The sequence below is a fragment of the Capricornis sumatraensis genome, chromosome 9, assembly GCF_032405125.1.
Source record: "Capricornis sumatraensis isolate serow.1 chromosome 9, serow.2, whole genome shotgun sequence".
NCBI lineage: Eukaryota > Metazoa > Chordata > Mammalia > Artiodactyla > Bovidae > Capricornis > Capricornis sumatraensis.
In genome coordinates, this window is record NC_091077.1 from 19,072,170 (window position 1) to 19,087,630 (window position 15,461).

The 15,461-nt window shown below is 56.5% G+C and overlaps 1 protein-coding gene across 7 annotated transcripts in view; it reads left to right on the forward strand.

The window, feature by feature from the left end:
• PTPRS (protein tyrosine phosphatase receptor type S) overlaps nucleotides 1-15,233 on the forward strand; it is a 65,260-nt gene extending 50,027 nt beyond the window's left edge. For 4 of the 7 annotated variants that reach the window (XM_068979356.1, XM_068979352.1, XM_068979353.1 and 1 more), the window contains 15 exons: nucleotides 27-184; nucleotides 643-654; nucleotides 831-943; nucleotides 3,554-3,651; nucleotides 3,734-3,857; nucleotides 4,447-4,622; nucleotides 4,702-4,821; nucleotides 7,419-7,573; nucleotides 7,885-8,170; nucleotides 8,413-8,591; nucleotides 9,494-9,620; nucleotides 9,738-9,863; nucleotides 12,605-12,759; nucleotides 12,936-13,071; nucleotides 14,085-15,233. In XM_068979356.1, the coding sequence (XP_068835457.1) occupies nucleotides 27-184; nucleotides 643-654; nucleotides 831-943; nucleotides 3,554-3,651; nucleotides 3,734-3,857; nucleotides 4,447-4,622; nucleotides 4,702-4,821; nucleotides 7,419-7,573; nucleotides 7,885-8,170; nucleotides 8,413-8,591; nucleotides 9,494-9,620; nucleotides 9,738-9,863; nucleotides 12,605-12,759; nucleotides 12,936-13,071; nucleotides 14,085-14,153 (2,034 nt within the window). In that variant the 3' untranslated portion in view covers nucleotides 14,154-15,233. Of the gene's footprint in view, nucleotides 1-26; nucleotides 185-642; nucleotides 655-830; nucleotides 944-2,487; nucleotides 2,536-3,553; nucleotides 3,652-3,733; nucleotides 3,858-4,446; nucleotides 4,623-4,701; nucleotides 4,822-7,418; nucleotides 7,574-7,884; nucleotides 8,171-8,412; nucleotides 8,592-9,493; nucleotides 9,621-9,737; nucleotides 9,864-12,604; nucleotides 12,760-12,935; nucleotides 13,072-14,084 lie in introns of all 7 variants that reach the window. The other 3 variants (XM_068979350.1, XM_068979349.1, XM_068979351.1) reach the window with 2 other exon arrangements.
• Nucleotides 15,234-15,461: the final 228 nt, after the last annotated feature.

The window sequence follows — 15,461 nt, forward strand, 5'->3', positions numbered from 1 at the left end:
AAGTCCCCCCCACCCCATTTCTGCAGACATTTGCAGCCAGCCCCTTCTCAGACCCCTTCCAGCTGGACAACCCAGACCCCCAGCCCATTGTGGACGGCGAGGAGGGGCTCATCTGGGTGATCGGGCCCGTGCTGGCTGTGGTCTTCATTATCTGCATAGTGATTGCCATCTTGCTCTACAAGAAGTGAGCCCCTTGCATGTCCCCACTTGACAGGAGGGAGGCCTTCGGGAGGTTTGGAAAGGTCCAGGGAAAGGTGGTCTCTGAGAGTGATCACAGAAGCCATCTGTGGTCCAGACAGGGAAAATGGCTCAGAGAGGTTAAGCCACTTGATCAAAGTCACACAGCCTGGGAAATGGCAGGGCTGGCATTCCACCTTGGCCAGTGATTTGACTCCTGTTAAGTCCCATGCAAGATTGGAGAGGGGAGTGCTCCCTTTGTCCTGTTAAATGAAGTCACATGGGACACGTCCCAGCTTAGAAGGCTGAGACCCAAGTTGGAAGGGATTAGCCCCATTTTCTGGAGACCAAGGTTCAGAGGGGAGAAGAAAGCCATCCACAGTCCTAGAACAGGCTCTTGATGGCCAGCCTGCCCTCACCTGTCTTCTTTCCCTCCTTCTCACCTGTGTCTGCTTTCGGGAGCAGTAAGCCTGATAGGTAAGAACTGGTTCTGCCCTCTGGAGGCTGAGGACAGGGGCTGGGGTGGCACCTTGCCCACGGGATGAGCAGGAACCTAGTTGTTCCAACCTTTGCACATGTGTCTGCGCGTGGTTGTGGGAACCCGAGTCACATACAGCCGGGTCACACATCTCTGTCTGTTTGCTCACACAAAGCAAACGAAAGGACTCTGAGCCCCGCACTAAATGCCTATTGAACAACGCCGACCTCGCCCCCCATCACCCCAAGGACCCGGTGGAAATGAGACGCATTAACTTCCAGACGCCAGGTATGTGCTTATCCCAGGCGCCGGGGACAGCACTGATGCGAGCGAGGTGGCATAGTGGGAGATGAAGCAGCCCCCTCGGTGGACCCTTGCCAGCCCCCACTGAACTATGCCTGGCGCAGTTCTTCAGTCCCTATTCCTACGTGGCTCTGGGCTTGGCAGTGTCCTGGGGTTGATGGTGCTTACAATCTAGGGAGACTTTTGAGAAGCTGCATTCAACTGGTGGCTGCTGTCTTCTCCAGGAGCTTAAAGGACATCTTCAAAGACAGAAGCAAACATTTTCTGAGTCAATTCCTTCTGGCAGAAAAAGCTCTGCTTCTGTTCACACCTCTAGTCTTAAGGCCACTCAGTGGTGGGTGTTTGGGTTTTTTCCACCCTCCCCGGGGAAGCGCCCCTAGCAAGGAGCAAAAATTCCACTTCCACCACACACTCTCTCTCCCCGCTCTGCGGTCACATGTGGTCACGGTCTCCCGGTTTCATTATAGTCCCCTGTAGATGAGAGAGGATTCTGCTGAGTCCCCTGCCACGCGTGGTGGGAGAACTGAATCAGGACCCTGCCCTTGATCGTCTTCATGGGCAATGCCCCCCTCAGGCCCCCCTCTCCTCCTCCTCCTCCTCCTTAATGGGCTCATGCCAGCTGCTTCTAACCAAATTAAGGGATTTTCAGTTTAACTGAGGGCTGCTGTTCTCTCCTTATGAGCTCATCGCATGGCGACATCTGCTGTTCTCTACCTACACCCTGATCTTCACTCTCTGTCTCTGAACTGCTTCCTGTTAACTTTTGTTTCCAACCAAATGGAGATTTTTAAACATTTAATTGATGGCTGCAGTCCCCCGTAATAAGAGACCATGGGGGCTTTGATGGGCTCATGTATAGCCTTGCATGCTTCTCCTAACATTTCTTTCTCTTTTCTGTTTCTGGACTTGTCACGTTAGTCCCATGCTTCTCCAAATGAGGGTTTGGTCATTATATTTACCTGATGGCTGCAGCCCTCCACAGGTGATCATGAAAAGTCTCATGGCATCCCTTGTGGTCTCTTCTCTCTTCTGTCTCTGGACTAGCTTATGTCAATTCTCTTTCCATCCAGATGAGAATTTTAAATGTGTGTGTTTAACTGATGGCCTCTGTCCTTACAGCTCATGGCATGGGCCCATATGTTCTCCTGCCCCCAGGTTTCTCCTTCACCATTCTGCTTCTCCTCTAAAATCCCCTCTGCTGACCCCCAACAAGGGACCCAAGGCCAGGTTGGTCGGGGGTGGCGGGGTGCAGGGACGACAGGTTGACAGAAGAACCTAAAGCTTTGAGATATTTCCAGTCATAGCTGAAAATCAGGACTCGCCAGTGTCGAGCTGAAGCGGTGCCCAGCCGCTGCTGCGGGTTCTCTGGCTGGGGCCCTGGCGGCCGTGTGTCCCTCACTTGGTGAAGTTGCTCTGCCTTTGCGTCTATCTGTCCGCCGACCGCTGTGCGCGCACCCGGCGAGGGGTGGGGGGAGGTGGGCCGCCTCCCCCGCGTGTTTTCATTTATTTATTGTTTGCTGTTTCTGCAGATTCAGGCCTCAGCAGCCCCCTCAGGGAGCCGGGGTTTCACTTTGAAAGTTAGTTCCGGTGTCTCTCTGTTCTTGGCTTCCTTTCGCTCCTGTTTGTTTTCATCCTTGGTTTCTCCATCCAGCTTCCTCTCTCTCCGCCCACCTGTCCTGCGCTGGCTTCTCGAAGGGGGCAGGGGTCTGGTCCCCTGGGCCCTAAGGTGGCAGGTTGTGACTGCGTGTGTGTGTGTGTGAGAGAGAGGGAGAAGCAGGAGGAGAGAGAACGGGGCTGGGAGCAGGGATGTAGGGCACAGGGATGTGTCAAAGTACATGCGAGAGGCAGAGGGACCCAGCAGTCAAATAGACACCAGCCTCAGACCTCTTAGACGTGGGCTCTGGGGCAGCAGCTCTTCAGCAGTCAACTTGGCAGATCCCTATAGATTGATCACCAGTGCTTGGGCACTGGCGCACAGCTGTCAGTCTCCCTCCCAGTAGCTGCTGAGTGTGTGTGTGTGTGCGCGCGTGCATGGCCGCTGGGCCCCCAAGAGAGAAGAGTCTGGCAGGCCTAAAGATGGGGAAGAAGCACCCATGCCCACCCCATCATCCTACACACACATACCCCACACCTCCCCTCCCTGGCCCCTCAGCTCCACCTGGCAGAGGTGGTCCCTCCGATCCCCAAGGGAGCAGACGGGTGTGGGCCTGCCGCCCTCACCAGGGGGACAATATTCCAGCAGGTTCAGCCAGCCACATCTGCTTCTTCATGTCTGTGTCACTTGCCTGCTTCTTGCCACGAGGCACTAGGAGCTTGAAGCCCTGCGGGGCAACCCTCCCACAGCACCTGCCTCCCCCAGCTGGTTGTCGGGGGGCCTGGGGAGGGTGGGGGAGACTCCACCTAGTGCCCCTCCTCCAGGCCTGGGTTCCTCGCCCCCACGGGGCCCACCCCAAACCTTCCTCTTCCCCGCCACCCCCTCTAACCCGCAGCTCGTCCATCGCAGACTCACTCCGTAGAGCACCCCCTGCCCCCTCCCCTCCCCGGCCTGGCCCCCGCGAGTGACTGGCCACATGGGCGGGTCTGCTCTCCCCGCAGGCATGCTCAGCCACCCGCCCATCCCCATCGGGGACATGGCGGAACACACGGAACGACTCAAGGCCAACGACAGCCTCAAGCTCTCCCAGGAGTATGAGGTGAGCCAGCCCCCCTACCTCCCACCCTCCTGGGGGCCCACAGATGCCCAACCTGACATCTCCTGCCTCCCGCTTCCCATAGTCCATCGATCCAGGCCAGCAGTTCACGTGGGAGCACTCCAACCTGGAAGTGAACAAGCCCAAGAACCGCTATGCCAACGTCATCGCCTATGACCATTCCCGCGTAATCCTTCAGCCCATCGAAGGTAGCGTGCGGAGTCCCAGGCTCCTCCCCAACAACGTTGGCCTGTCCTCATTCCGTGGAGAACATGTAGACCCCATGTCTCCTCTTGGCCAGGGGGGGCCAGGCCAGAGTGGACCAGCTAGGAGATAGGTAGGGAAACTGAGGCCTGGTCCAACCCTACCCAGAAGCCATTGAGAAGTTTGGGATCTGTATTTAACTGGTGGCCGCTGTCCACTGCAGATTTCCATCCATCCTTTACGTCTGTAGCTCTTATCAGGGCAGCTTCGCCACACAGGACATTTAGCAATGTCTGGGGACATTTTTGTTGTCACAGCTTGGGGTGGGGTAGTGTTGGCATCTTGAGGGTGGAGGCCAGGGATGCTGCTTAGTACCTTAAGATGCAAAGGACAGCTCCCGACATAGAACAGTCTGTCTTCAAGCAGCAGTAACATTGAGGCAGAGAAAGCATGGAGTATATGCACCACGATTCCCTTGGGGATAGACTGGGGCAGTCTCAGAGGGCTTCCTTTCAGCAGTGGCCCAGGTGGCGCCACCCTAGAAGGACAGAGCACCCCACTGATCTCTAGTTTTCTCTGCTACCCCCAACCTAGGCATCGTGGGCAGCGATTATATCAATGCCAACTACGTGGACGGCTACCGGCGGCAGAACGCATACATCGCCACGCAGGGGCCACTGCCAGAGACCTTCGGGGACTTCTGGCGCATGGTGTGGGAGCAGCGCTCGGCCACCATTGTTATGATGACGCGGCTAGAGGAGAAATCACGGGTGAGGCCTGGGCCCTGTGGCCCCCAAGCCCTGCACCGGCCCCATCCCACACTCACCTGTGTTCTCTCACCTGGTGCAGATCAAATGCGACCAGTACTGGCCCAACAGGGGCACGGAGACCTACGGCTTCATCCAGGTCACGCTCCTGGACACCATCGAGCTGGCCACGTTCTGCGTGAGGACGTTCTCCCTACACAAGGTAGGGCCCGGACTGGGACTGGGGAGCTGTGGGAGGGGGCGATGGTGGGCGGAGAAGGAAGATGAGCTTCTGCCCTGGGAACTCCCCATTGGACAGAAGAGAAACCACATTGACCCAGGCTGGGCGCATTCTCAAGTGGTCACTTTACGAATGGGGACACTGAGACTCAGGGGCACGGCTCTGGTCTGCAGCCACAGCAGGACAAACCAGCAGAATCTACCTTAGCAGTGAACCTCTCCTCCCCCAGGCAGTCACCAGCCCCCACCCCGAGATCAGCCTTGACCCTTTCCGTCACCCAGCCTGGCTTTATGGCAGGGTCTTGGCCATGCAGTCGAGGGGCCTCCAGTCTTAGATGGAGGACAGAGCGGGCAGTTGGGGCTGAGGTAGAGGGAATTTTTATCTGTGTATTTAACTGATGGCTGCTGTCCAGCACATGATTCCGTGTGTCTTACTCAGTGATTCTCGGTTGCAGCATTTTGCCATTCAGGGGACATTTGGCAATGTCTGGGGGCACTTTGAATATTTTTATTTTTATTGACGTATAGCTGATTTACAGTGTTAACTTCTTCTGTACAGTGAAGTGATTCAGTTATATTATGTATACATAATTTTTTTAATATTTTTTTCCATTGTAGTTTATCACAGGATATCGAATGTAGTCCTCTGTGCTGTACAGTAGGACCCTGATGTTTATCCATTCTGTATATATAACAGCTTCCAGCTGCTCACCCCTGTCTCCCACTCCAGCCCTGCCTCGACCCCCTCCCCCTTGGCCACGAGTCTGTTTCGTAGATAAGTTCATTTGCGCCGTATTTTAGATTCTGCATATATTGTCATAAGTGTTATGTGTGATGTCGTATAAGTGTTATCCTATGATACTTTGACTTTTTATCGTGTGATATCGTGGTATTTTTTAATCGCATGACTCTCTGACCTTTTCCGTTCACTATGATAACCTCTAGGCCTATCCGCATTGCTTCAAATGGCACTGGATCGTTCTTTTCTGTGGCTGAGTGGTACGTTGCACTTAAGTGCCACGTCTTTATCATCTGTCAACAGACATTTAGATTGTCTCCGTGTCCTGGCTGTTGTAAACAGTGCTGCTATAGACATAGGGGTGCCTGTATCTTATTGGAGGTTTGTTTCCAGGTATATGGTGAGGAGTGGGATTGTTGGATCATACGTAGTTCTATTTTTAGTTTTTTGAAGAACCTCTGCTGTTCTCCACGGTGGCTGCACCAATTAATATTCCTAATACAGTAGTGTTAGAGGGTTCCCTTTTCTCTGCATCCTCTCCATCCCTTGGAATTGGTAGAGTTTTCGATGTATTTCTTTGGAGAAAGGTCTACAGCTTCTGATCATTATTCAATTAGGTTGTTTTTTTGTTGAGCTGTATGAGTTCTTTATCTATTTTGGAGATTAAGCCCCTCGGTTGCGTGGTTGGCAAATATTTTCTCCCATGCTGTAGGCTGTCTTTTCGTTGTGTTTATGGTTTCCTTTGCTATGCAAAGGCTTGTAAGTTTCATTAGGGTGCCATTTGTGGATTTTTATTTCTAGTGCCTTGGAAGACTGGGGACACTTGTTATTGTCATGTAGGGAGAGAGAGGTGCTCTGGCAGCACTGTTTCCCTGGCAGCCAGCCACGTGCCCTTACATAGAGCCTGTGCCTGGCGCAGGTGCCAGAAACCTGAGTAGAAAGACAAGAGTGAGTAAGGGTTTTCAGTTGATTCACACATTAAGCAGACACTGTGTGTCAAGTATCTCTCTTGTGGGGCTTACAGTCTAGTGGACAACAGATATGAAAACAACCAGGCATCTTACTCCTAAGAGAAGAGTAAAACAGGGAAGAATAGAGTACGTAGTGGAGGACCTGGAGTTGGTGAGGAAAGGAGTTTTGCAGAGATCTGGGGGCAGCATTCCCGGAAGAGGGCACAGCACATGCGAAGGCCCAGGCTGTTTTGGGAATAGTGAGGAGTCCTGTGTGGCTGGAGCAGGGAGAGGGAGGAGGTGAGGGCAGGGAGGGGATGGGAGGAGGTGCAGAACCTTGTGGGTTGCAGGGGCAGGGGCAACTCTGGCTTTTAGCCCAGGGAGGGCTGTGGGCAGAGGAGCGGTGGGACCTAACTCGGGTGCTCACCAGCACCCTCTGGCGGCTGTGGGGGGAATAGGTTGTGGGGACACCCAGGGGTACCAGGTCTGGTCTGGATGGATGCCGGTGAGCGGGACTAAGGTGATCACCGTGGAGGGGGAGAGTGAGGAGTGAGAAGTGGGCGGGCTCGGGATAGACTCTGAAAGCTGTGCCGACTGATGCTGCATGTGGACAGGCAGGGGAAGGGAGTCAAGAGCAACTCCTACATTTTGGCCAGAGCCCGTGGAAGGATGGCGCCACCATCAGCTGAGATGGGGGAGCAGGTTTAGGGAGAAATGGGGAGCAGTGCACGAAGATGCTGGGGACACTGAGGTGGAGACACCCCCACACCCTGGAGCAGCTGGGCACCCAGATCAGGCGCTCAGGGACGTGGTGGTCTGGAGCCGTGAACTTGGGCCCCTGGCACGTGGATGGTGGGCTGCATTGACCAACAGTGTCCCCGGCACCCCCAGAATGGCTCCAGTGAGAAACGGGAGGTCCGGCAGTTCCAGTTTACGGCATGGCCGGACCATGGGGTGCCCGAGTACCCGACGCCGTTCCTGGCTTTCCTGCGGAGAGTCAAGACTTGCAACCCGCCGGACGCAGGCCCCATCGTGGTCCACTGCAGGTACCCAACCCCCGCCCCTTCACTCCCGGCTCCCTTCTGCGCCCTGTCCCCCACTCTCCCCTGGCCCTCGGGTGCCCCCTGACGGCCCCCTCCATCTCCACAGTGCGGATGCGGGCCGTCCCTTCACTCCCGGCTCCCTTCTGCGCCCTGTCCCCCATTCTGCCCTGGCCCTCGGGTGCCCCCTGACGGCCCGCTCCATCTCCACAGTGCGGGTGTGGGCCGCCCCTTCACTCCCGGCTCCCTTCTGCGCCCTGGCCCCCACTCTCCCCTGGCCCTCGGGTGCCCCCTGACGGCCCCCTCCATCTCCACAGTGCGGGTGTGGGCCGCACAGGCTGCTTTATCGTCATCGACGCCATGCTGGAGCGGATCAAGCCGGAGAAGACGGTGGACGTGTATGGCCACGTGACGCTCATGCGGTCCCAGCGCAACTACATGGTGCAGACGGAGGACCAGTACAGCTTCATCCACGAGGCCCTGCTGGAGGCCGTGGGCTGCGGCAATACGGAGGTGCCTGCCCGCAGCCTCTACGCCTACATCCAGAAGCTGACGCAGGTGGAGCCGGGCGAGCACGTCACTGGCATGGAACTCGAGTTCAAGGTGGGTGGGGAGGAGCGAGTAGAGGGTGCTGTGCTCGGGTTGGCGAGAGGGGGCTGAGCAGGAGACCAGCGTCCTTTCCCTCCCCACCCCAATTAAGGGGACCAGAGGGTAGAAGGGCTGGTGTTCCCCTGCCTGCCATGGCCCTGCTAGCCCTCTGGCTGAAAACACACAGCCTGCCTCCACCCAGGGAAATTGGGTCCCCAGATGGAGGCTGTCCTGATGTCGTCCCCTCATCTCCACAGCGGCTGGCCAACTCCAAAGCCCACACATCCCGCTTCATCAGTGCCAATCTGCCTTGTAACAAGTTCAAGAACCGCCTGGTTAACATCATGCCCTACGAGAGCACCCGGGTCTGCTTACAGCCCATCCGGGGCGTGGAGGGCTCCGACTACATTAACGCCAGCTTCATTGATGGCTACAGGTAAACCTGGCCCTGGCCACTACCGGGGCTCCAGTCCTGCATGGGAGAGAGCTCGACAGACCCTGCCAGCCCCATGCAGTCACAGCTGAGGTGGAGAGACTCTTTAGATATGCATTTAACCGATGGCTACTAGCTGGGACATGATTACATCTGTCCATCTTTCTCAGAGAAAAGCATCGATCTGGGGAGTTCTGCCCCTCCAGGGGAAGCTAGATAGTATCTGGGAATGTTTCTGATGGTTAAAATAGAAGTTGAGAGAGGAGGGTTACTACTGGCACCTAGGGCTGCCCTGGTGGCTAGGATGGTAACGAATCTGCCTGCAAGGCAGAAGACTCGGGTTCAATCCTTGGGTCAGGAAGATACCCTAGAGGAGGAGGTGGCAATCCACTCCAGTATTCCTGTCTGGGGAATCCCCATGAACAGAGGAGCCTGGTGGGCTACAGTGCATGGGGTCACAAAGAGACATGATTGAGCAACTAACACTTTCTAGTGGGCAGAGGCCAGGGATGCTGCTGGACACCCCACTGGATACAAAACAGGGGCCCATCGCAGTCATCCAGTCCTGAACGTCAGTAGTGCCAAGGTTGAGAAGCCCTGAGCAAAGGAGGGTGTTCTGGGAATGGGCAGCTATATGTAGCCCTGGAGGGGAGCCTGGCCTGAGCAGACAATGGATATTAACTTAATGCCCCTGGAGGGGGTGGAGAATGAGAGCAGAGATGCCTGCAGACAGTCCCACAGCTTCCTTGCGAAGCTGGAGTGATTCCAAGGCTTGTGGTTTCTCCAGGTGCAGAGCAGGATTCTTTAGGGGGTTGAACCGGATAGGGAGGGAGATGATGCTTGGGCCTGGGTCTCCCTGGGGCCCTAGACTCACCGCTGCCACCATCTCACCTCCCCGCTCACAGGCAGCAGAAGGCCTACATTGCCACGCAGGGCCCGCTGGCGGAAACCACAGAGGACTTCTGGCGCATGCTCTGGGAGAACAACTCGACCATCGTGGTGATGCTGACCAAGCTGAGGGAGATGGGCCGGGTGCGCTGGGCACCGTGCAGGGCAGGGCAGGGCAGGGCAGGGCAGGGCAGGGCGGGGCCGGGGGCCGCAGGGCTGGGGTGGGGGTAGGGCTGACCACAGCACCCACCTCCCCAACAGGAGAAGTGTCACCAGTACTGGCCGGCCGAGCGCTCCGCCCGCTACCAGTACTTCGTGGTGGACCCTATGGCGGAATACAACATGCCTCAGTACATCCTGCGGGAGTTCAAGGTCACAGACGCCCGGGTAAGTACGGGGACAGACCCTCCAGGCAGCTCACCGTTCCCCTGCGGGTCTGGAGAGGGCTTTCCTGCTTGGGGAGTGGAAGCAAAGGCCCAGCGGTTGGGTGGAAGAGGAGTGAGTGGGCAGCTGGACAGTCACTCCCACCACCGAGTAGGTGGAAGAGAGGACCCTGACCCCAGGGTGTCCCCCTCAGAGCGCGCGTCACACTGCTCACTGGGGGACACAGTCCAAGGCGGCCATGTGAAAGGGAGTAAGTGGGGCATTAGCTGGGAAGCAGCAACATGGAGGCAGCATTAGAGGGCTGAAGGCAGGCTGGGGGAAGGTGATGGGTTGATGGTGTCAAGCAGTGGCCACTGTAGATGGGAAAGAGTTGTAGACGCTGCGGGGTGGGGGCAGGCGCTGGGAATTGGAACCATTGTATGGAGGGGAGAATGGAGAGAGTAGACCGTGTTAGCTGGAGAAGGCCCAGTGGAGGCGGGTGGTGCTGGGTGATGGGAGAGGGCAGGTATTATTATAGATGGGGTCTGATGAAGACCGTCAGGTGACACAGGATAGAAGTTAGTGCCGGAATTGGAGAATCCATGGGTAGAATGATGGGGCGTGGGCATGTCGGTCCAGATATTACCAGTGGATACTGAACCCTGATGGACAAAGCATTGTTGGTCATGGTGCGTGGGTAGTTCAGGACGGCACCACTGGGTTGGCTGAGCGGGGGATTGGAGGCTAAGTGAACAGCGTCGGTGCTGGGTGACAGAGGAGGGTGGTGAACAGGATGGTCTTAGATGAGAGGAAGGTGGGATTGGAGACTAGAATGTCCAGATAGAAGCGGAGGGAGGATGACAATAGAGCACGGAGCCGTGGCTTGGTGAAGGGTGAGGAGTGGATGGAAAACGGTGAGATTGGGAAGGGCAGGTGTTTGGCCAGTGGCAGATAGCATAAAATGAAGAGGAAATGATTTGAAGAGCAAAAAGAATGACGAACATTCAGTGATAGGCAGTACTGTTGATGGTCCAAGAGAGAGGAAGGTGGGATTGGAGAAAGTGTTAGGTGGTGGAGGATGGAGGCCATCAGAATCACATGGCATCGCTGGACTGCAGCCTTTAATGTAGAGACTGTGAGTGGGAAGAGGTAAGTCATGAGTGAGGGAGGGTGGAGGATGTCGGTGGTCCTGACACAGTGGAATGTCTAACAGTCCTTAGAGGGGGAAGGACGATGGATTGCTAAGGATGGATTGTGGAAAGTGGTGCCATTAGGTCATGATAAATGAAAGGCGGAAGAGAGCCATGATGGTGCACGGCCTGGCTTGGTAGTGGAAGGCGAGTATTGGCGAGACAGGTGCTTGAGTGGTGGGGATGAGGGTTGCAGAGATGGGCAGCTGAGGGGTGGGAGTAAGGATTAGACAGATGGATGGTTGAGTGGGGGGTGGAGGACTGGAGATGAGTGATTAACTGCTGGGGATGAGGATTGGAGAGATGGATAGAGGAGTGGTGGGGTAAAGATTTGAATGATGGACGGTTGAGTGGTGGTGATGAATGGGCAGACAGATGGTTGAGTAGCGGAGATGAGTATTGGATAGATGGAAGGTTGAGTTTTGGGGATGAGGATTGGAGAAATGGATGGTTGAGTATTGGGGATTAAGATCGAAGAGGTTGAGTAGTGGTGATAAGGATTAGAGAGCTGGGTGGTTTAACGGTAGGGATAAGGATTAGAGACATGGAGCGTTGAGTGAGAAGAACTGGAGAGAGGAGTGGTTTAGTGGTGGGGATGAGGGTAGGAGAAATGGAAGGGGATTGTTGGGGCTGAGGATTGGAGAAATGGATAGTTGAGTGGTGGGGATAAGGGTCCAAGAGGTTGAGTGGTGCAAGAAGGATTAGAGAGATGGATGGTCAAAGATTGGAGAGATGGATGGTTGAGTGCTGGGGATGAGGATCATAGAGACGGATGGTTGAATGTTGGGGATGAGGATTGGAGAGGTCAGTGGCTGAGATTTAGATTGTACAGATGGATGGTTGTGTCATGGGGATGAGGATTGGAGAGATGGATGGTTGAGCGGTGGAGATGGAGAAAGTTAACGGGGGGTGGCATCACCAGATGTTCAAGGATTATGAGCTACCATAAGTGGATGATGCAAGTTAGGAGGCAAAGGTATTGGGTACACAGGTAGAAGACGACGAATTTCCAGTGGTGGCCGGTGGAAGACGGCGCCCTTGAGTGGTGAGGGATAGATTATAGGGCTGGTGAGTGGCCGAAGATGATGTTCGTGGTGGAAGATGGAAGGTGGTGCTGTTGGGAGGTGACAGTATGGGGACAGTGCTCCTTTACTCTAAGACAATGAGAGGGGAGGTTGCCGGGGAGATGGAGAATGGGTCAAGAAGGGCAGATGTTGGGTGCACCATGGGACAGTGCAGAATGGAGGCTAACAGACAGCAGTGGTGCTGGTGTCACTTCGGTTGTGGTGGATGGGTTTGGAGCTGTGCGGAGAGCAGCAGTCGGGGGATGGGGGTGAACGACTGCTATGAGATGGTGTTGCTGGATGAAGTTAAATGGTGAGGAGGATGGACTTGGCAGCCTTGGGTGGTAAAGACGAAATCGGAGCATCTCAACGAAAGATGGCGTGGGACAAGGAGGGTGGATGGTGGAGGGTGAGGAAGGGTCGAGAGTGGTATTGGTGCAGCTCGTGGTTGGCAAGGGTGACTGCCACTGACCTTGATAGCAGGACCCGGCTCTCTCTCTCTCCATTCCAGGACGGCCAGTCCCGGACTGTCCGGCAGTTCCAGTTCACGGACTGGCCGGAGCAGGGCGTGCCAAAGTCGGGGGAGGGCTTCATTGACTTCATCGGCCAAGTGCACAAGACCAAGGAACAGTTCGGCCAGGACGGCCCCATCTCTGTCCACTGCAGGTGAGCTAGCTGCCTATGGCGGGAAGTTGAGTCTTTATGAGCACAGCCTCGGGCGCTCCCACTGGGGCTCTTTCCATCCCTGGGGCAGGGGGCTTCAGAGCAGGCAGAACTGGGCAGCTGAGCCAGGCTCCCCCACACGCCACCCCTGAACTCACCTGTGCACTTGCCCTCGACAGCGCCGGCGTGGGCAGGACGGGAGTCTTCATCACGCTCAGCATCGTGCTGGAGCGGATGCGGTACGAGGGTGTGGTGGACATCTTCCAGACAGTGAAGATGCTGCGGACCCAGAGGCCAGCCATGGTGCAAATGGAGGTGAGGGGAGGGGAGGGCAGCCCGGCCTTACGCCGATGCCGCCGCCAGCCTCTGTGCTCTCTGTGCAGTGGGCACAGCCACCTCCCACTCCCAGGGCTGTCGAGGGTAAAAGGTCCTCAGCCCCTCCTGCTTTGGGCTGACCCAAGAGTAAGCCGAAGGCCAGAGCTGAGGAGCGTTGCTCGGAATGAACAGAGAAGGGTCCTCTCTCCCGGCCCCAGGGTCTCAGTGAGGTCCAGCTCAGCCAGGACCCTGGCAGGGGTCACGGATCCTGAAGCCAGGCCGAGTCCTGCCATCATGTTGACAGTGGGCACCTTTGCTTTGACCACACAGTGTCTCCAAGTCACATGGTGGTTTGAGAGGAGCTGGGATTCGTACCCCAGTCCGTCTCATCCACAGCCCTCAGAAGGGTCAGCAGTAGAGCTGAGTCCATGGAGGGAACAATTGGGTTGGGAGCACTGTACTTCCCCGTGCTCTCGGCCACCTCATGAGCAGACCCTACTCCAAGCCAGAGTCAGACCCCTGGCGGGTGGAGGGGAAGCCAGTCTGTGTCTGCACCCATCCCTGGGTCCGTTCCGCATCTGGCTTGAGACCCAGAAGGGGGTGGAAGATCCCCCCCCCCCCCGCGTTCTCACAGAGATGCTCCAGGGATGAGAAGAGGGTGTGAGGGCGGGGGCCCAGCCTAGGAAAGAGTAGGGTCACTGCTTTTAGAAACCACCAGATCCAGAAGCTAGGTTAAATGCATCCATGAGCTCCCCTGTCTCCGGGCAGTCAGAGCTGGAGTGGCAGCCTCCCAGCCCCCAGGGGAGTGTCACAAGAGGCAGGGATGGCCAAGCGGCTGCATCCAAAGAGCACCCTGCAGGCCAGCTGAGGACGGGAGAGCCCAGCACAAGCACAGGACCAAGGGGCGTGGCTGCTCTGCAGTGTGATGGGAGCCCTGGGGTTGCAGAGGTGCTGACGGGGGCCCTGCCTGCACCCCCGTGCCCCCTCACCCCCCGCGCCCCCTCCCCACACAGGATGAATATCAGTTCTGCTACCAGGCGGCGCTGGAGTACCTCGGCAGCTTCGACCACTATGCAACCTAAGCCAGGTTGGCCTGGCCCGACTCCACCGGCCCCTGCGCCTCCCGTGCCGGGTGGCCCCCCCGAGGCCTGGACCCCCTCCGGCGGCCAGGGCAGGAGGCGGCAACCGCGTTTCCACAGCCGAGGGGTCTCCGGGGATGACGACGCAGCCCCTCAAGCCCCCCTGCACGGCCCCAGCCCCCTCCCTGGGCCGGGCCGCCGCCTTCAATACTTGGCACATTCCTCATTCCCTTCGAAAACGAGATTCCACGAGGAGAGGTTCTGGGGTGGGGGGGAGGGGGGCGGTGAGCAATCCAGGACCTGTTCCCAAGAACCAGAGGAGGGCGGGGGCTGGGAGCTCGGCCCCTCGTCCTCCCCACCAGGCAGCCTTCCTGCCCCGCAGCCTGGTGGTCACCGGGCTGGGGGGGCAGGAGTGGGGTGGGAACAGGAGTCAGCTTTCTTTCAAAACTCAGTGTAACTGTATCCGGTGACATTTCTTTTTTTTTTTTCAATAGTGTATTTTTTTTTCTTTTTTTTTTTAAGGAAGAAACAAATTGGGGGGACAAAAAAGACTTGACAGACAGTCAACGGATTTAAAAAGAAAAACTTGGCTTATTCCTATCCTGTTCACAGACAGTCTGTTTTTTTCACCGTAACAGACATTCTTGCGTGCCGGTCATGTTCATGGGCCTGCGCGGGCTCAGGCTGCCCCTTGTCTTGCTTTTTTTTTCCCCTTTACCTACTCCGAAGGTGTGCCTCGCTCAAGAATAGGGCCTTTGCCTCCTGATTTTCTTTTTCTTTTTTTTTAAATTTTTTGCTTTTTCTTTTTTAATTAAATTCTCAAGACATATCAAGGAGGGTGAGGGTGGGGCAGTGGGGGGACTCGGGCCCACCAGCGTCGGTTGTCGAGCCCACAGAGTGGGCACTACCACGGAGGAGGTCGCAGCAACCCCCGCCCCCAGCAGCCCGAGTGCCCCTCGCCGTCTCCCACCTTGAGGAGGACTGAACACAGTGGGAGGTTCCCACTTCTCCGGGGGAGAGAGAGGCCATAAGCTGCCCTAATCAGGGGCCCCTCCCCACCCCCCCGGGACCATGGGGCCGTCCTGGGGCAGAAGGATGGGGTTCTGCCCCGCCCCCGCCCCTGAGCAAGTGAGTTTTTCTCTTTGTACAAGAGCAGAGCTGCTGTTGCTTTCAACACTGTTTATTCAAACGGAAGCAGCTGGGTGGTTTTCCCACCTCTGTGTATGTAGATATATCGACTTTGTATTAAAGGAAGATCGTCTGACCCCGGCCGCTGGTGGAGTCTTTGTCACCCCAGCCCCTGTCCGTCCA